This window comes from Lottia gigantea, assembly GCF_000327385.1.
Source record: "Lottia gigantea unplaced genomic scaffold LOTGIsca_158, whole genome shotgun sequence".
Lineage (NCBI taxonomy): Eukaryota > Metazoa > Mollusca > Gastropoda > Lottiidae > Lottia > Lottia gigantea.
Genome location: NW_008707924.1, coordinates 264964 through 286266, shown reverse-complemented (window position 1 = coordinate 286266; position 21303 = coordinate 264964). Strand labels below are relative to the sequence as shown.

Below are 21303 nucleotides of genomic sequence, written 5' to 3'. Positions count from 1 at the left end.
AGACTGTGGGTCTAGACTATAATGTGAACACTAAGTCTTTTGGGCCAGTCACTTGTGTAAATTTTGGTTTCTCTTCCAGAATCACTTCGACGACAGTCAAAGAGAAACAGATCGCCAGGACAACAGCCGACAGCTGAAGCAAAATGGTTTCAAAGCTGAAATGATGATTATTGAGTGGTGTGATATAACTTTCATGCCTTCATGACATAAAATAAATTGTGCTGATTGAAACTGAATAATGAGCCTTTTTCTGTTCAGGTCCACAAGTAAAAGAGACAGGGGTGGGGAGTGGGGTGCGGCGCTTCCTTGAATTATTTTCGCCCCCCCCCCCCCTCCACTGCAAAATTCAAACAAGTTCTCAATCGAAGCTGAAATCAGTCTCTATCAGCTATTTCATTCTCCGCGCAAATGCATTCGCCCCCCCTTGGCACATTGGTCTGGTTACGGGCCTGTTTCTGTTGATAACGATTTATAGTGCACATCTTGCTTTGAGCAATTTTCATGATGACTAAATTTCTTCGACAAAGATGGAGTTCGGTCCTTTATACTAACTTCACTATATTCTAAAGCTTTATGTAACAAAAATCATCGGTTATAGTTTATGCACCGTTTTGACATTCGTCAGGCACACGGGCCTATTGATCAAAAACAATATGAATTATATTATACATTATATTACTTATAAATATGTTGCATAAACTATAACTAGTGATTAGCCTATTGTTCCATATAGCTGTAGAATATACAGCTAGGCCCTAGCTATTTTTATATGGAAGATTACAGGTTTAATATTTCGGTGGTTAATATTTGGAAAGTGCTAAAATTCAAAATTTGTCTTCTTTTTGTGTTTTTGTATAGACATACCAAATTTTATCAAAATCGGTTAAAAACTGTAAATTCTAGAGCGTTTACGAGGGATAACGTCGGCCGCCTTGTAGCTAAGAGAGGGTAACAATATGGCGCCTTGTGACGTAGTTGGCCAGACTCTCTATATACGGCTCTGGGTGGCGTATAAAAATTTAAAGCTGTCTGAATAATTACCTCCCTTGTAGAATCTTCATTCATATCTAATTGAAGAAACAAAAAGTCTACTTTCAATATTTCTAGTCCCGTTGACCCATTGATGTTTCAAGTCCAATCTTTCATTAATGGGTAGAATTTAGAAGGGAATTATAATCATCTATCGGTATGAAACAAATAAGCAAAATGGAAATTGATATCTGCATTTTAAAGTCTCATGACACACCAGGATAAAGAAGTAAATACACGTTAGTCCAGAAAAGTTCAGTACGACAATCAATATACCGGTACATAAAACACTCAAGTCAGAAGATGTTTGGACGTGTTTTTTTAAAGATATTGTTATACATGACATTTATGTTGCTAGTCATCTTCTCCATTGTCTATGTGTCCGATATAGAAATTATTCAGGAACTCTATAATCTATACTGTCATGTCAAAAGATGGGTCTGCCTATATAAAATTTGGAATGGATTCAAACTTTTATTGAAATTTCTAATTGTATTGTGTGACATTTGTCTTCAGTATTTTGCCTTTTTATTTTGTTATTTTTCTATATTTTTTGCAATGGCAATTGATTTTGTAAGCCTATTTTATCCTACTTTGTATCTCTGCATTTCTTCAATATTAGACTTTGTCTCTTGGTTAGCCATTATCATAGTGCAAGGAATATTTCTTAAGTCTGATGGTTCAACAGTGTTTTTTAGTTGGATTCTGGTATCTTGTATATCTGCTTTATATTTGGATGTAAAATTCCAGTCTCTTAGATTTTGTACACTTGATACTAACATTCCAGCAGTTGTTGCACAAGAAACTATACAACCCAGTGTAGCTACCCAAAATATGAAATATGGTATAAGACAATTAAACAGTAGAGGTCCTAATCCCTCAGTTAAATATTTGCATATAGGCAGACAAAAATTAAAAGTACGAGGTAGAAATGGAGTACAAAATGATCCTCTCATCCGATTAAGATATAATGTACCAACACTATCAACTAGCATTGAACGAGTAAACCACAGCAGTGAATCCTCAGCTAATTCAGATTCTGATGTAGATGAAAACTTACTGTTTGGAGATGCCCAAGAAAATATCAGTGAAACAACAGATTATCAACCAGTGGAAATGGAGAATGGTTCATGCTGAACGATTTGTATTAATAACAGAAATGTTGCAGTGTTTCCCTGTGGACAACTTACATTGAATTTCTGCTGTTGCAACATTGAATATTTGTTCTTTTTAAGTTTCTGCAGTACAATATTTATCTCTAAAGTAAATTTGCTGCAAGAAATTAAAGAATGTTTAAGCTTATGTCAAATGGGTTTTTAGGGATTTGTTCAGCTGTTGCTAATACAATCAGTGTTACAAGTTAAACACTCAATTATGTTTTGAAAATCAATTATGACATAGTATCAACAGCTTACTATTACCTTTCTGTAATAGTTGGAACACTAGCATACATCATAAGTAGTATTTTTATACGCCCACATCTCTCTACCCACATCTCTCTGTGCAGACGTATATTGTCGGCACGTCTGTCAACATTTGCTTGTAAACGCTTTAAAAACTAGATTTTTTAATGGAATCAAATGAAATTTGGTATGTGTATACATATTCATAAGATAGCTTGCAATGCAAGGTAACATACGCCCATTGGCAGCTGGCAGAAATGATAAAACAGTCTTTAGTGACTAAAGTACGAATTTTCTCATATTGGAGAAATTATTTATGCTGAATAATTCCACAAAATTTTTAAAAATCAATATCAATAACCCAAATACAACAACACAGCTCTAATCAAGGGCAAAAAACAACTTTTGACGCATGTTTACAAAGTCAAGGGCAATAACTCAAAAAATGTTCATCAAAAATATCTCTTGTTAGAACTTGTCCGAGATCTTATCAATTCCAATGATCACACCAAGTTTCATCAGAATCGGTTGAAAACTGTAGTGTCAATCCTGCTCACAAACTATTTTTAACAAATTTTGACACGTTTTAACAAAGTCAAGGGCAATAACTCAAAAACCGTTCATCGAAAATGTGTCAAGTTAGAACTTGTCCGAGATCTTATCAATTCCAATGATCACACCAAGTTTCATCAGAATCGGTTGAAAACTGTGGCGTCAATCCTGCTCACAAACTATTTTTAACAAATTTCAACACGTTTTAACAAAGTCAAGGGCAATAACTCAAAAACCGTTCATCAGAAATGCGTCAAGTTAGAACTTGTCAGAGATCTTATCAATTCCAATGATCACACCAAGTTTCATCAGAATCGGTTGAAAACTGTAGCTTCAATCCTGCTCACGATTTATTTTTAACAAATTTCAACGCGTTTTAACAAAGTCAAGGGCAATAACTCAATAACCGTTCATCGAAAATGCGTCAAGTTAGAACTTGTCCGAGATCTTATCAATTCCAATGATCACACCAAGTTTCATCAGAATCGGATGAAAACTGTAGCTTCAATCCTGCTCACGAACAATTTTTAACAAATTTCAAGGCGTTCTAAGTCAAGGGCAATATCTCAAAAACCAGTCATCGAAAATATGTCAAATTCGAACTTGACCGAGATCCTATCAATCTAAAGCATCACACCAAGTTTTATCAAAATCAGATAAAAACTGTAGTCTCTATAGTGCTCACAAGAAATGTTGACCGACGGACCGAGGCGACGACAATATACGACCACATATTCATGTGGGCGTATAAAAACGAAGATCAAGTTCGAATTTGAGCTATTTTCGACCGTTAGAAGCAGAGTTATTGCCCTTGCCCAAAAATCTTGAATATGATATTACTTTTTTAGTTTTCAACCGATTTTGATGAGACTTACATTGGATGTTTCGTTTTTACCATTCCCACGCCATGGTGGGCGTATATGGCTGTGGTCCACTATCTTTTCACTGTTTCAACAGTTGTCTTATACTCTTAGGAATTTTTAGTAGAATTATATGGATGTGTTTGTGCGTTCTTTGTGTTATTATGGAGGAAACTAGTTTTACTGTATAAAGTTATTTGTCTGATATTCACAGGATTAGAAACACTTGCTGTTGTTAAGCACTAATGTGCCAACACTTTCAACTAGCATTGAACAAGTAAGCCACAGCAGTGAATCCTCAGCTAATTCAGATTCCGATGTAGATGAAAACTTAATGTTAGGAGATGCCCAAGAAAATATAGGTGAAACAACAGATTATCAACCAGTGGAAATGGAGAATGGTTCATGCTGAACGATTTGTATTAAAAACAGAAATGTTGCAGTGTTTCCCTGTGGACATACTCATTTTTGTAAATCATGTGTAGGGAAGATAATGTTGTCTAGTAAAAAATGCCCTATTTGTAAACAGGAGATATATAACTATAGAAACATTTTCCTATCATGTAAACCTCAATCTTTGACGTAGGAGTACATTTCATTTTGATTTAAAAGAATAATTCAATTTTGAAGAAGATCTCATTAACACCTTCACACCAAGGTTTTCTTTTAAATCAGATGAAAACTGTAGTCTTAATCTCCTGCCCATTAATTGCTTTAGATGTGATAATTTACATCAAGGGCCATTGTTCTTACTGGAAATTGTACTAAGAGATGCTTTTGCACAAAGCAGAGCGAAATTGTTGCTAAGGTGGTAGTAGTATCAATCTGATTTCCATCTACAGAATGGGGCTAAGCATGCAAATAAAAAAGACCATAAATTTTTCAGAATTTTAATTTAACTTTTTAGTTTTTCTTTGCTCTTGTTCTCTGTTTAACAACAACTGGTTTTTGACTTCTAAGAATAGCTGATGTCTTTCTTAGGGCAGCCTTAAAAACATTTCAAAGTAGTCATCAAAATTAAAAACAAAATTATTGAATGAGCCAAAAAATACAGTCAGAACAATTTTAGATGCAATACAAGAGTTCAATGCATGCAGTAGAGAAATAATTGTACTTTGATCTCAAGGAGAAAACCAATGAACACCAATCCAATTTGCAATTGAGCTGATATCACATATCACTTACCATATGGGTTTTTCCATCAAATTTACCACTTTTCATGATATTAGATACACCTTTTAATGTGTGTCGACCATCTTTGTTAATATTAGTATTGAAGGTTCTCTTGTTGGGTCGTTTTTGACCTGTAATGACATTTTACACATAAGCCACTCTCAAAATATACATGGATACATACTACCTTATAATCCAAAAAGTCCAGATATACCAGACCATGACTATCAAATAAAGAGATGAATTTAATTTCTTATACACTGTAATCTCAATTTTACATCAACATATAGTTCAGTTTATTTCACAGAGCAAGCAGATAGCTTCTATTGTTGTCAGCAGCTGTTAATTAATAAACTATTTACAGGACCCCTATGAATTTTACTTACCATTTCTTTTTAAATGCCTGGTTGTAACTGTGATGCCTTTCCCAGTCTTAGCTGGTTGAATAGCAATAGTTCTATCTCGAATCAAACCATTAAATCTGAAAGTATTTTTGCCTTTTAAATTACCAGCCTCCTGAAATGTAAGATAAATTGTCTTAAACTGACAGATTCCTCATTCATTTGACCAATAGTATCATAGTCTCAGAAATGGGAAATTTATTAGCCTTCAAATCCACGTGTGAAAGAATTATCTGCATAAGAAAATAACAAGTGGTTGTCTAGCAAGACACGCCCACTTTCCTGATACATTTTCAGTTTATCAAGGGCAGTCACCTACCTGTGTCAAATCATACCAAAAATCTAATTTGTGCAAGATATTGTTGATTTAAACAAACACACATTATTTAATAAAATTCTGACATAAACTGTCACCTCTATCGCTAAGACGCTAACAAATTTTGATGCGATTTTACTAAGTCATAGGCAATAACTTGAATTCCGTTAATCGAAAGATTGTCAAATTTAATCTTGACTTAAATCTCATCATTATAAGTGATCATACCAAATTTCATTTAAATCGGATGTAAACTGCAGTCTCTATTGTGTTCAAACAAATTTTGACGCATTTTTCATAAATCAAGGGCATTAATTCAGAAACCATTCATCGAAAGATAGCCAAATTCGAACTCGTCTAAGATCTCATGAATATAAATGATCACACCAAATTTCATTCAAATCAGATAAAAACTAGTCTCTATTGCGTTCACAAGCCAATTGAGGACATATCGAAATTCCTAAGTATGATGTTTTTTTTGAAGGAATTACATCTGTAGTACTTAGACCTAAATCAACCCCCGAAATCTATCCCTTTAAGATGTTGAAAAAAAAAATTGTGGCTGAAATATAGGGAAATTAACCAACTGCAAACAAAATGCAGCAACGTTCAATAGTCTGTTAGATATATTAAATAAAAAAGTTACTGGTACCACAAAAAAAAGATATTACTTACTCTGCTGAACTGGTGAGGTCCTCTCTTCATGAGAAAAGAAGAATTGTTCCTAACAATCATCCAATTAAATGATGCAGACATTTTGGTATGTTTGCTCTAAAGAAAAGGAAACAAAGTATGGTTAGTGTTTATTGATGTATTTATACAGTTTTAATTAGCTTCTCTCTCTCCTTAAACCCTTCCTTTGACTGTCTTTTCAACAAACGATGTTCGAGTAAACTTCGAGTAACAAGTCTCACCTTTTTTTCCAATTATGTTAAAATCCAAGACAAGTGGTCTGTGGAATTCTGATGCTATCAACAGACAAGCTAAGAAACGGGATTTTGTTTTGTTGATAAATGTTTGGCACCCATGATCAAGGTGACGAGTGACAACTTTATTTCTCTGACTATGAGTCAAGATGCCTCCACCCAATTTAAACAGTGACACTAACAGTTTATACATACATACATGTATGACTACAAGTGTACATTAGAATCCTTAATCCCTGTCCTGATACACATTAAGTGTAGGGCATGTTTTGTAGTTATGATATAGAAAATATATACAGTCAAGTAACTTAATTTTGTGGAAACCTATTATTCGTGGATTTCCGCAAATGATTAATAATTTACATGAGCGACCTTGAACGACCTCCGCATTAGTTTATTTTGATAAACATGGGTTTTCTCTACAAAATCAGCTAGTAGAATGTTTGTTTTGATAATCATGGGTTTTCTCTACAATATCAGCTAGTAGAATGAATCCAGTAGTTTCAAGCAAGGTAAAATGTATAAGTGTATACATTGACAAATACAAAATGGCGGATTTCAGTTATTACCAAACGCCACCATTTTTTATCAGCCGAATTTCCATATAATCCCAAGCGGTAATCGAAATTCCAAGTGTCGTCTGCTAGAATGTATTCCAACGAATGAAGTCACGTGATCAACTAGCGGATTCTGTGTCAGCAGAAAATTTCTATGGAACACAAAGTGGACCATATTCTTATGTTGTTTCAGTGACTTTTAGCAATAAATCAGGCTACGTTTCTTATTTTGTCAGTGACTATTTTTTTTTTAAATCGTGGTTCATTGAAGGAATTGCCACTAGTTATAATGAATTGATATTAAAGATAAATACTATAAATATTATACCATCCAGTATCCATACAACATGTTTTTCTCGATTTATTTATAGATCAAACATTGTACACGAAAATAGGTGACGCATTCTGCTGCCGTTGCCAAGTTGGTTGCTCATGAAATATGGGTCACGTTGCCAAGTTGGTTGCTCATGAAATATGGGTCAAAGTGAAGGATTCATAAAGAAAATCGAAATAAACCAATTTTAATTATTTTGTAGAATATCTGAGGAAACATCTAAGACAAACTTTTACCGAAATTCGGTGTTGAATCCTTATATCAACGAAAATAGGTTACACCACAGTACTGAAAACAATGAGTCCTAACACTCCTAAGAGACGAAACTGTTTTATATCAAACTTTGTGTTGTCTAAGCTGGTGACTGCCAGACTGGTGTTGTTTACACCGTGTCGTGCGTGTACTGTTTTTGTTTAAAAATACACATTCTATTCGAAAATTATGCATGCAAGAGTTGTTGCTTTTTACATAAGAGACAAAAATAACATAAATCTGGGGATATAATTGGTCATTTAATTATGTTTCAGGGACTTGAAATAAAAAACACGTGTAGGTACCTATGAAACAAATTGGGAAAAGGAACTACCGGAAGAAGAATTCATAGAATTCATGCGCGTAAAAGAAAACATAGTTCTACGTTTCTTGAGACTTTGATATGTTTTCTGCAAACACTGGGAAGCAGTGTTGTAAAGAATTGTCATTACTACCTGGTAATTGTTCTAAAAACTTGTTAAGAGTCAATTTTACTCAAAAGTATGTTAAAATGTAGTTTTCAATAAGAATTCTTTAAATAGTAACAGGGAATTTTCCATCAACACAGTATACAGTTCTACGATAAATGCAGGTGCTCGGATGTCACATCCGGTGTTCCTAACCGGAAATACAACAGTAATGGCGTTAGCCTGTAAACTATTGCCAACTCAACATGAACAAATCTCTCAGTTGACACACAGTTACAACTTACATTGAATTTCTGCTGTTGCAACATTGAAAATTTGTTTTTTATAAGTTTCTGCAGTACAATTTTTATCTCTAAAGTAAATTTGCTGCAAGAAATTAAGGAATGTTTAAGCTTATATCAAATGGGTTTTTAGGGATTTGTTCAGCTGTTGCAAATACAATCAGTGTTACAAGTCAAACAGTCAATTATGTTTTGAAAATCAATTATGACATAGTATCAACAGCTTACTATTACCTCTCTGTAATAGTTGAAACACTAGCATACATCATAAGTAGTATTTTTTCACTTGTTTCAACAGTTGTCTTATACGCTTGGGAATTTTTAGTAGAATTATATGGATGTGTTTGTGCATTCTTTGTGTTATTATGGAGGATACTAGTTTTACTGTATAAAGTTATATGTCTGATATTCACAGGATTAGAAACACTTGCTGTTGTTTTGTGGACTGGTAGCTATGTTACTGTTAAAACTTTAAAACAGTCAGTAGTTGATATTTATGATTATTGTGACATGACATGGAATCATGCTGTGCAAATGATTGAAGACTTTACCAACAGTATTTTTGCATTTTTCTTTTCAATTGGTAGTACATTTATTGTGAGTCTCCAGGATGGTGTCAGCTTTGGTATTCAAGGAGTTAGTCTTACATACAACAGTGTGATCAATTGTGCAGTTGGTGTCCAAAACTTTATTCTGAATTTTTTAAACAATATCATTTATTTCTACACATCTTATTTACCAAGTCTAGGAAAAGAAACATATTTAGGAATCCTTATTTGCGGTTTGTTGTATTTAGGAGTATTCAAATTAATTTGTTATTTAAATCATCGAGGTATGATATTATTCACAAGACAAAGAAACCATGTAAATTCATTGATGACCACTCCTTTGGATAGTGACGATGATATTCTAATAAATGATCAGTACGACAGCGAAGGCACTGATAGCAGTCAGTTTCAGGATGGCACCGATATCAGTGACAATGATTCTGATGCTATGACAGAACATACAATTGATGATAATGATGATGAGGATAGTGAGGTGTCATTAAATTCACAGACTTTTTCATCATCAGAAGATGAAGAAGATATTGAAGTAGAGCTTCCAGCGCCACATTATGGACTAAGAAATCGTTCTATGACTCCCAAAAGATCAAAACGCTTGTCACCTGATGATTACGAACGGGAAATTGAAAAAGAAAAAGATAAAAGAAAATGTGTTGTGTGTCAAGACAAATCTAAATGTGTTTTAATTTTGCCATGTCGTCATATGTGTCTGTGTGTGGATTGTGCAAATCAAATTGTGAGATCTAGATATGTTGAACGTCGAGTATGTCCATTGTGTCGTCAAAAAATTCAGAAAGTAATGAATGTGTATACATAGTTATAGTTGAAGGTTGAATATAGAATATATTATGAAGATGTGTGTTATTAGAAAGGTCCTAAAATTCGGAAACACTCTTTTAAGTAAATTTAAGAAACACATCAGGTTCTATCGTAAACGCTATAACCAATCTAAAACAAGTGTAAAATTTGTCAGCAAATCTTAATATTCAGCTCTAGTCTCCAATCTAAGCTATTACCTAAAGCCATGAGCTTGAATGGTGATTTGAAACTTAAAAGGTTTATCAAATACGCGTTCTATGTAGCTATGACAGGTGAATTTCAAGGACAATATTAAGGTACTGGTAATAATATCAGTCAATTTTACTACATGCATATATGTTGCAATTATTTAGATGAAGTGCTTTGGAATCAACGAACGTATACATTGTATCAAGTGGTAGCAATGAATTTTATTATTTTCTCGGTTCTTTTTTTGTATTATCCATTAAAGTGATAGTACGTCTTAGAATGAACATAAAATTTAAGTTCTCAAAATATTCAATATGAGTATATATTCATCAGTTAATTGCATATTTATGGATAATTACTAAGTTTTTTGGATTTATCGGATTATATAAGGATCCTGTTATGTTATATTTGACACCAGGTATATCTACTGGCTCTTATTCGCCTGGAGCCGCGGTGGCTCAGCGGGTTAGACGCTTGCTCGCTAACCTGAGGGTCCAGGATTCAATCCCGGCATAGGTCGAGATAATCACTTAAACAAAAGTTGAATATTTTTCATCACATATTTATGTAATATGATCTATAACTTTTATCAGTTTATTATTAAGTTAACAAGGTGTGAACATTCATTGTTTCTTATAAATGTGTCAAGATGTAACTACCACTTTTTGACTGAATGTTATTTTTGTATATTCATTAAAGAAGTCATGTAATTGCAAATATATTTATTTGGTATGATTAATTTTGTATAAAACAAAGAGCTCTCTGGGTTATGTCAATATATCTAGATCATGTAAGATGATTATTTATTAATATTCAATACTTGTATAAATACAACAATTAGATTATACCAAGGAATTTATAAGAACACAATAAATGCATATATGATGTATTGTGGAAGCCGTCTGTAAATAAGAGAAAAAACAACCGCATCACTTGCAATAGGGTGTGTCAACTCGGCATTCCTTTCTGAGAATCAACATAGCTAATATTGTTATTTGTTATATTTGTGGTACAGTAACAATTTAAGAAAGCTACTGATATATATTTCACTGTTATATTTGTTTGGGAAATGGCATTTGCTGAGGCAAGATAATTACCCTGAATGCTATTCTTGTGAATTTAACCACTGACTGAAACATCTTTGATAAAATTTTCCAGTATGGTATAGTCTGAGTTTGTTCAACTGTTAATTGACATATCTGTTATTTTGTATTCCTACTACCGATTTACAATAAATTGTTGAATGTTATCATGTAACATTGGTTTTTTTGTTGCCTTCCTCAGCCAGTCCATTCAAGTTCTGTCAGTATCAGCCGTTCATCTGAAGACCAATGAAATCAAGTGAAATAATACAATAAGACAGTTGTAGAAAGTAAAATTCATCAAAGGAACACAGGATTATAGCACTATTCTTATACTCTATATTACAAAAATAATAATTTACAATCACAGAATAAACATGGACAGCTATTTATATGGTATGCCATTTTACAAATTCATCATTAAATCTTAACTGAAAGTTGCTGTTGAGGCTAGCCCCTGATAACTCATTTTTTATGAATAAATGAATACAGGGACCAATCTTTAACAGCTTCGCCTTCATGTGTAAAATCTACTATTAACAACTGATAGTACATTTATATAAAAAGATACGCCCACCAGCAGCTTTGATTGCAAGTACAAATCATTGTTTGTAGCCTGTAGAGTGAGCACAAGCCAAATGTGAACCAACTCATTCACATTTTGCTTCACCTTAGTTTTAACAGAATAGAAGAGTATGATATTAAGTGCAAATCAGTGTACTAATTATCCTTTATTTATGATAAGATAGCTTAACAGGCAAGATAATATAGGCCCACTGGCAGCTTTGAGGCGATACTGAATAATAATATCAAAATCTGTCAAGAATTGGGCCTTCTAGACTGCTTACGAGCTAAAAATTGAACGCGTTATCAAGAACAAGGGCAATAACTTATACTAAATATTTTTCGATTCTTCTGATTTTCAATAGGGTTCATCCTTGGGTGATTACGAACACTCATACCAAGTTTTTTCAAAATCCGTCAAGAATTGTATCTTGCAGAGTGTTTACGAGTAATTGTGGACGGACGGACATGGGTGATGGCAATATACGCCCCTCATTTCATGCATGTGGCCGTATAAAAGGCTTGAAAACCTCTTTTCAATCTCTTTAAGATGTTCAATTGCTGGTATGTTATAAGCTATTATCATATTAAGCAGCTAATATAGGCCTGATAAAACTATTGCCTCAACAGAAGATGAGGACTACAGGTGAGGTTTTCTACAACAGCTGATAGATATATATTATATAATGATGATTATGATGATGGAAGATGTACACTGCTCTCATCTGAGTCTGAACTATTATCATCTATAACAGCTGCTAATGATTTCAAATCATTTATGACACTGTTCATTTCTTCTTCTTTACTTTCTGAAACTTTAAATAAATACAGACCAAGTAAGGTATCCTTTAGTGTTGTACATTGATGGTGATAAAAAGTTTTCACTTTAGACAGAATAAGTGACTACTACAAAGTCACATTTTTCTATGATAAGGAAAAATTGCTTCATATTGCCTTCCAACTGTTTTGAATTTCCATTAAGAATAGAAATGAATAAACACAAAAATTTGAATACCTAATGCTGTCAGGTCATTGGTTGGCTCTGTATGGTCTGACTTGATTTGTTGTGATAGAGATGATTTGATCGAGTCCTCAACTGTGTCATCTGTTACGTCTAACGTAATTGGCTCTCCCCTGTCCTGCTTATACTTATTCAGTAAACCTTCTTGACGTAAAGTTGCCTATGAAAACAAACAGTAACCAAGAAGAGGGTTTGAATACATTTCTGTTCCTGACTATGTTTTAGTGCTGATAGGCCAGATAGACTGAAAATAATAACTTTTGAATCATTTTTATTTTTTTACAGGCTGAAAGTTGCTTAAAAATGCGAAAGATAGAAGCTTAGTGAAAATACCACATTGAGGAGAACATTGAAATCTGGTGTTCAAAAATAATATACCATACCATCATCAAATTGCGTTCTTTTTCTATAGTTTTTAACTGTTCACTTAATTTATCAATTTCTTTTGTATAATGATTTTCAGATATTTTTATTTGTTCATTTAACCTTTCCTTCTCTCTTAAACCTTGTTTCTCTAACTGTCGTAAGGAAACCACTGAAAAAAGAAACCTGCTGATAAACTAAATGATGGATTTCTTTAAAAATTTGAGTGGATAACTACTGTATAAGATTTTTATTCTACAGAGATATTTTTTTACGTAGCTAGAAAGACAATACATGCTAGAAAGCCAATACAAGCTGAAAAGCAGATCAATTTAAGAAACAAGAAATAAGAGTAATGGTCCTATCGATTTCTATTGGTATATGGTATTAAGATACAGATATATACAACATAAAAGGTTGTTCAAAACCGAGATCATTATGATCTAGTCTCGATCATCAAGCAGTATTCTTATCATTTTCTGCAGAAACTACCCACAGAATACACATCAATTGTTTTCATGTCATAGAAGTTCTGTGTTTTGGATTATTGGCTTGTCATACCTGCTTTGGTTTGTTCTCTTTTAGCTTGATTGACTTGTTTCTCCATTTCAATCATATCACTTCTATATTTCTCTTTTTCTATTTCTTTCTCATTTTCAATGGCTGAAATTTAGACAAGTATGAAATTCAAATTATTAAGATAATATTTGTGTCTCAGCTACAAAAATTGACTTTTTATCTCTACTGAAATGATCTTTTTTAACTGATATGAACATTCTTTAAATTTTCACCAAATTATCAACTTTTCAACAAGACATTTGATTTTCAATAATCACCATTTATGCATACCTTGTTCTGTAAGAGCTTTCTGTCGACCTATTTCTTTACTTAAACTATCACTCTTTCTGTCAGATCTTCTAATTCATTATCTTTCTCTTCTATTTTCTCTTCTAAATTCTCACACAACTTACAAAACATAAAATAATTTAAATTAAAGCAGAAATTAGCTATGTTGATTATATATACCCATGAATTCAAATTTGTAATATTGGCGCTAGATTTCAAATATGTGTTGAATCTAATCGTTCATTAATCTGACCTCAACTTGTTTCAAAAAGCAAACCAGTAAATCTTTCCCCAAATAGTTATATTCAACATTCAACAAGATCCTCTTAAACTTAACTTCATATTCTAATGATATACCTCTAATACACCTACCCTTGATTTTTGCTGTAGACAAAGTTCTAAATCTTCTACTGACTTCTTTAATCTTATGATTTCATCTTCATCTATAATGATTCAGGATTAAATGAAAGTGAAGTTTCAAAACTCTAATTCCCCAAAATTTGCAAAAAAAAAAAATCTTCACCCATCTTTTCAATGTTCAAATTCAGATTGAAAATAAAAATTAACAGACTGAACAAGGATGATGGGGCACCTCAATCTCTTCGGATAAGTGTCATTCTCCAATACTGCATGGTGTATTTAGTGACGGCTTCTTTTAGAATACCGTTACCAAACTCGCTTGTTGGGTAACTTCGCAAGCACATTCAAGACAACAAAAGTCTGTTTCCATAAAAGTCAGTGTTAGAGAAAAGTCAACCCATTTTAATACCCTCTTTCCACCTTATTAACTGAATATTGATATAACAAACAGTCAAATACATACATTGTTGTTTGGTATCAGCTAATCTATCATTCAATAATTCTGATACTTGTTTTAATTGACTTGTAACATAATCTCTTTCTTTTGTTACTTTCTCTAACTCTGTTTTAATATGACTTTCACTGAAAATATAAATCATGGTTATCACTTTACCAAGATTCCTGAAAGCTTTATTAACTTTACAATATGATCATAAAACAACATTCTGATGGTTTTGAATATCCATAGTGCAAAGAACAGGTGCAAATTATTTTTAAAAGAAGAGTAAGCATTATGAAAAAATGACCCTTAAACATTTTTCGACGAGAAGGCTTTTTTGTCCGATAAGTTTAAACATCAATATACCGGTATATATATACCTGGACATTTCATCTTCCAATGGAGCCTTCATAGACTGTGTCTTACTGTCTAATTTTCTCAATGCTTCTTTCCTAGCAAACTGACCTGAAGTTAAAAGTAATTAAAAATGATGATCTGATTCACAGCAATTATTGACTGAATAATAAGACTGAAAATAAATCAACTTTTGCAAATTTGCATGTAAAAGCAATCTCCAACTGAAGCAGAACTTCAACATAAACTGCCTTAGATGCTTAAAGAAGCACAAGATATATGGATATACTATTTCTGTATTTATCAACTCAACGTTTCACATGCTCATACAGGCAACGTTATCAAGAGAAATGAATAATATAACAAGCCTAACATTATATATAGAAAAATAATAAGTAACAATTAGATGTAAGGAAGCTATGATTAAACAAACAAACTAGATGTTTATTCGAAAGGTACATAAGGCTAACCAGCTTCCGTGCTATTCAAGATCATAAAGTTAGCAAGCATATTCATCTTAATCCAAATCACTCTGCCATAATTACCATTATGAACTATCTGCACCACCAAAAGCATTGATTAACATTTTGAAATATACACTTAACTAAACTTGGATAAAGCCTCAAAGAATTTTGATTTAACATGAACCTGACAAGAGAGTGTCACTGACCTTGTAATAATTCCACTCTACCACTAGCAAAACTAATTCTATCACCATATGATTTTAATACTGATAAGGATGTAGAGATCTTCTTCATGGTGGTATTTAGTTTTTTATCTAAACTGTAATACAACACAACTACATTATACAAACAAATATATTAATACATTTTACACTTGTCAATTTCAAAGATCTGAAAATATTGACCGTATTAATTATTATGAAAAGTTTTCACAATTATTTTGAAAACAGTGAAATATACAACTTGATTAAAACTAACCTTTCAGCAACTGATTTAAGTAGCTCCATATTTCCAGTATTTTCTGTTAGTTGATTATCCAGACATACAGCAACCTGCTGTGTAGTTGATAATTCATCTAACACATTCTGGAAATATCATGTGAATATGGAATACAAGTACCTGAAATCTTACACATTGGTACCATGGTGATAACAGAATTCTTAGAATTAAGTTTACTTATTCAAATAATTAATTTTATTAACACCCTATTTCATAAAATCATGTTATTTACCTTAGTATTCATTTTCTCTAAATCTATTTGAGCAGTTTTCTCAGAATTCTGGAATTTCAACACTTCAATTTCATGTCTAGCAGACGTCAATTCCTCTGATAAATTACAGTATTTATTTTTCCAATCACTATCAGATTTCTTCATATTTATTTCATTGGATTTATTCTGTACCATTAATCTAAACACCTTTTCTCTCCATCTAAAATTCTCAATATAAAAAAATCATTACATAAAGAAATCAAATATTGTTCCTTGATGTGAATCCGTACAAGCATGAAAATTTCATCAATCAATTGTATAGTATTGGACTGCTCCAAAGATAAGTCTTTGTGTTGTTTCAAAGAGAGTAATCATGCTCTGATTCGCACCCTCCACTAGGACAATGGTAAAAATCATAAGATAAAACCAGATCAATTTATGCCTGACCAAACAAATCAGCCAAAATGCAAGAAGCAGATGTATTTGTCAAGGACCATACAATCAGTGACCATAAAATTTTCTACATGACATTTGTGTCATGTAACCCTATTTCACCAATTTCAAAGTTAATACCTGACCTCTAGCTAGGAAGTCCTCCTAAATAGGACAAGCCCTAGCATAGTGAATAAGTTGTGAAATGTTCACTCCTTAAGCTGGTGATTGCGGTATGTTACTGCACATGACTGGAAAATAAATTAAAGGAAACATCCAGATCTTGTGTCTCAAAACTTAAAGACATTAAGCCATGAAGTAGAATATATTGTATACCTTGTTAGTAAAATATTTTCTAGATTCTTTTTGTCATGACCATCAATTTTACTCTGAAATATGAAAAGGAAATTTTATTTATCATCTGAAAAATTAGATATAGGTTTTAAATGAAAGTATAATTTCAACTTGATGTTGTTCTAACACAACTTTTTTTGTCTATTTGTATGTTGTTTGGTTGGTTAAATCTTCAGTTAGATCATTAAAAGTATTAAGATAGTGGACCACAGCCATATACGCCCTTCACGGCATGCAGATGGTAAAAACGAAACATCCATTTTAAGTTTCATCAAAATTGGTTCAAAACTAAGAGAGTAATAGCATATTCAAGATTTTGGGGCAAGGGCAATAACTCTGCTTCTAAAAATAGCTAAAATTCGAACTTGACCTTCATTTCATGAATATGTATAAACATACCGAATTTCATATGATTCCATCAAAAAATCTAGTTTTTAGAGCGTTTACAAGCAAATGTTGTCGGACCAACGGACTGCTGGACGGACAGGGGTGCCAACAATATACGTCCACAGGTCCACAGAGAGATGTGGGCCTATAAAAACAGTTCACATCTCAATAATTTACACATATCTAAAACAATCATTGATCTTTCTCTAAGAGATTTCTAATTTTCTTTTCATTACTTATGACAGACATTGATTATAATTTCACCCATAGAATGTAAAACATTTTAAAAAGCATTTGCTGTGCTACCTTTGATATATCAGCTTCTTGAACTGCTAATATCTCACCCATAGCTGATAACCTAACATTAGTTAATTCATTTTTAGATTTTAAATTTTCTTGTTCAGCTTCACATGTCTGAAATGAAAATATGTACAATAATTGACTAGGAAAAATAGTACTTACGATTTATCTTCATTGTAGGAATCGTTCCTGTCTAAGCTATAGTCAAACATAAAACACTGATTCAAGAATATCTCAAATTACCTGTAACTTATTCATCAAAGTTTCATTTTCTTTTCTCCAAACTTGAGTTGGACGATGAGATTTTTCTGTTTCCCCAATATAAGATTTTAATTGGTGTACTTGTTTTGTAAGACTTTCTACTTCATTTTCTTTTTCTCTGAAAAATTAAGAACCAGTATACTTCATACCTTAGCACAATGTAGCTAATATCCAATCATAAAAATTGGACTGAGATGAAATATTCATCTTCTAATGTCTATACTTCAATTTACAATACCTTAGGTTATTGTTTAGTTGATTTGTGATTGAATTCTTTTCCTCTTCTAACGTCTGTATTCTATCAGTAAGTTCTTTCATTTGTCTGTTATTCTTGACATGTAATAAATCTAACTCCTGTGTTAGAGAGTTTATTTTATCTGTTAATTTATCTGTTGTTTGTTCATGTTCATAACTCAGTCTATCAACCTAAAAAAATCCATGTGTAAGCTTACATGATTAGAGACAGTTCTGAAATTTTTATTCTTTAAAAACATAAGCTACCAGACAGAACAGTTTACCATACGTATTTGAACATACAAGTGAAAAACTTTATATTAACAACTTCTGATTTTTAACTCAGATCATCATGATTTTGTGATATTACAAATTCACAGATTTTCCAGCTCCAAAACATGATATGACATAAATGTTGTGTTAACACCTAAACTTTCACTTAAAACCGAATTTCAAGCCCTTGAGAGTAACCTTAAGTATGCACAGGTTAAGGAAAATTTAAAACCCACTTTCAATCCTCCATACCTACCTCTCTGTCATACTGATCTTCTTTCTGTGTCAATAAGTCTTCAAGGGAAGAAACTCTTAACTTTGACTCTCTGTCTTTTTCAACCAGTTCTCTCTCAAAATGCCTCTTTTCATCATCATACTTTTGATTCAAATTTCTTATTTCTGATTTTAACTCTGATAACTCATTAGCTTGACGACTTATTAACTCATTAGCATATTTAAATTCATCATTGGCAGGGTACCTTCTGTTATAGTCTATAATTCCAGGCTGAAATAGAAATGTGCATAATGTAAAAAACAAAAACATCCATTTGAAGATAGTTGGCCTAGAATTAGAGCTTTAGATTTCTAATGGCATTATGAAGGAATATTTATATAAAATATAAATTCTATGTTAAAATTCGACCAAGCCTGGCTAATGTCTTCTATAGGGTGGTATATACCTGATTTTGTTTTTTACAGCTTGAGCTATCTGTAGATTCACTACTGCTAAAAATAAAAATTTGAAATATGTTAATCTCAGTCTAATTAAAATTATAAACTTTCCTTTCATTTTTATATGCCCACATCTCTCTATGTGGACGTATATTGTCGGCACCCTTGTCCGTCCGTCAGTCCGTCCATCAACATTTGCTTGTAAGCGCTCTAAAAAATATATTTGTTTTGACGCGATCAAAAGGTTTATTTTCAGGAGCCATGGACTAGTTAATCAAGTCCACTGAAAGTGGATATAGAAAACACGCCTTTTCATTGGATGTTCCAAATTGACCCTGTTAAATTTGATTGATTTGGTTAAAGCAAATGTCATCAGGTTGTGTCATTTGACAAATGTTCAAGACTCTGGTCTTAAAAATAAAAACTAAAAAAAAAAAAAAAAAGAAACGAAAAATGGATCTAAGTTTAGTTGATGTTAATCTGAAATGTCACTATGCTCATTATAGTATTCAAGACAAAAGTTCCTAAACAAATAACGACATCTCATTGGAAGCATTATGAACCTACCGTAATTTTTTGGTTTCTTTTCTCAACTCCGAAACTTCTTTGGAGACTTGAGCTAAGCCTTGCCATGGATCAGGTGGTGGCTGATTAGATTGAAACATAGAAGGTGGTATTAATTCTGGATAACCTGATGCCATTTCTGTAAAAAATTAACTTGATTTCTGAATTAATCTAAACTTATCTTTTAAAAATTTGGCAAATCTTACTTAAGCTTATAGGCTACTGATAAAACCATGGTCTAAAACCATGGTCTAAAACCATGGTGGAACCTACTTTGATGCATATAAGGATTCAACACTCAATTTTGTCAATATCAAAAAATAGAAACATTTTGATATGTCGTAGATGTTTCTTCAGATATTTTAGTATGTTTCGAATTTCTTTCTTAATCCGCCTCCCTGACCCATATTTCATGAGTAACAATGTGTGTGTACAATGGTTGATCTATAAAGAAGTCGAGAAAAAAACGTTTATGGATACCCAGCGGCATCATTCTGATTTCTTAGTATTTATCTTTAATAATATTTCATTTTAACTAATGACAAAGAACAATGATTAAAAATAAAAAGATAGCTTGCCATGCAAGGTAACATATGCCCACTACCAGCTGTCAGAAATGATAACAAAATCTTTTGTGGCTTAATAATAAATTTTCAAATAATCGTAAAATCATCTATAAGTCGAGACAAAAACCTGAAACAGTTCATCAAATCATCATCACATTCAAACATGAATAATGTCTCATCACTGTGCACACAAGGGCAATAGCTCTGAAACTGTTCATAATCCGAATATTACCAATATCTAACTTGATATCAACATCTAACATCAATATATTATATGAATATCTAGTTTCATCAAGATCAGATAAAAACTGTAGTCTCTATCGTGCCTACAAGCCAAAAGTCAAGGGCAATAACTCTGAAACCGTTCACTCGATTATTACCAATTCTGAACATGATCGAGATCTCATCAATATATAGATGCATACCAAGTTTCATCAAGATATGATAAAAACTGTAATCTCTATCATGCCTACAAGCCAAATTTGACGCGTTTATACTAAGTCAAGGGCAATAACTCTGAAACAATTCATCCGATTATTACCATTTTCGAACTTGACTGAGATCTCATCAATATATACATACATACCAAGTTTCATGAAGATCGGACAAAAACTGTAGTCTCTAACGTGGCTACAAGGCAAATTTGACGCGTTTTACTAAGTCAAGGGCAATAACTCTGAAACCTTTCTTCCGGATATTACCAATTTTGAACTTGTCCGAGATATCATCAATATATACATGCATACCAAGTTTCATCAAGATGGGATAAAAACTGTAGCCTCTATCGTGCCTACAAGAAATGTGAACGGACGGACGGACGGATGGACGGAAAGGGGCGACGGCAATATACGTCCATATTTCCACGTGGGCGTATAAAAATAGTGATTGACAAAATAATATAAGTAAAACGTAAGAGTAATTTATTACTAAAAGTCACTGAAACAACATAAGAATATGGCTCTTATTGTGCCC

The 21303-nt window shown here is 32.6% G+C and overlaps 4 protein-coding genes across 4 annotated transcripts in view; 2 read left to right on the top strand and 2 right to left on the bottom strand.

Annotated features, from left to right (window-relative positions):
- Positions 1-2166, top strand: part of LOTGIDRAFT_173414 (hypothetical protein) — a gene marked incomplete at both ends in the record, with an annotated part of 2506 nt that extends 340 nt beyond the window's left edge. Inside the window, one exon of the mRNA XM_009050894.1 lies at positions 1817-2166. Within this exon, the coding sequence (XP_009049142.1) occupies positions 1817-2166 (350 nt within the window). The remainder of the gene's footprint in view (positions 1-1816) is intronic.
- A 2553-nt stretch (positions 2167-4719) lies between these two features.
- On the bottom strand, positions 4720-8149 carry LOTGIDRAFT_226051 (hypothetical protein). The gene is made up of 5 exons (XM_009050893.1): positions 8109-8149; positions 6410-6505; positions 5404-5533; positions 5030-5148; positions 4720-4831 (listed from the first exon to the last, which is right to left on the bottom strand). The coding sequence occupies exons 2-5, from the start codon at positions 6488-6490 to the stop codon at positions 4748-4750; spliced, it is 414 nt and encodes a 137-aa protein (XP_009049141.1). The 5' UTR covers positions 6491-6505; positions 8109-8149; the 3' UTR covers positions 4720-4747.
- A 293-nt stretch (positions 8150-8442) lies between these two features.
- LOTGIDRAFT_173412 (hypothetical protein) lies at positions 8443-9895 on the top strand (the record flags this gene model as incomplete). The annotated part of the gene is made up of 2 exons (XM_009050892.1): positions 8443-8455; positions 8811-9895. The coding sequence occupies 2 exons, from the start codon at positions 8443-8445 to the stop codon at positions 9893-9895; spliced, it is 1098 nt and encodes a 365-aa protein (XP_009049140.1).
- A 2530-nt stretch (positions 9896-12425) lies between these two features.
- LOTGIDRAFT_238673 (hypothetical protein) lies at positions 12426-19902 on the bottom strand (the record flags this gene model as incomplete). The annotated part of the gene is made up of 16 exons (XM_009050891.1): positions 12426-12541; positions 12748-12913; positions 13137-13288; positions 13678-13779; positions 14786-14904; positions 15142-15226; positions 15786-15898; positions 16057-16163; positions 16310-16508; positions 17057-17109; positions 17768-17875; positions 18005-18140; positions 18261-18448; positions 18786-19034; positions 19210-19255; positions 19769-19902. 16 exons carry the CDS (start codon positions 19900-19902, stop codon positions 12426-12428), a joined length of 2073 nt encoding a protein of 690 aa, XP_009049139.1.
- Between the last annotated feature and the right edge of the window lie 1401 nt (positions 19903-21303).

What these genes read in the sequence shown, in the direction of transcription:
- LOTGIDRAFT_226051 (XM_009050893.1), bottom strand. Translation starts at nt 6,490, where the DNA reads ATGTCTGCATCATTTAATTGGATGATTGTTAGGAACAATTCTTCTTTT. An exon ending in GACCTCACCAGTTCAGCAGA is followed by an intron (nt 5,534 to 6,409) that starts GTAAGTAATATC and finishes CTTACATTTCAG; the next exon opens with GAGGCTGGTAATTTAAAAGG. An exon ending in TTGATGGAAAAACCCATATG is followed by an intron (nt 4,832 to 5,029) that starts GTAAGTGATATG and finishes AATGTTTTTAAG; the next exon opens with GCTGCCCTAAGAAAGACATC.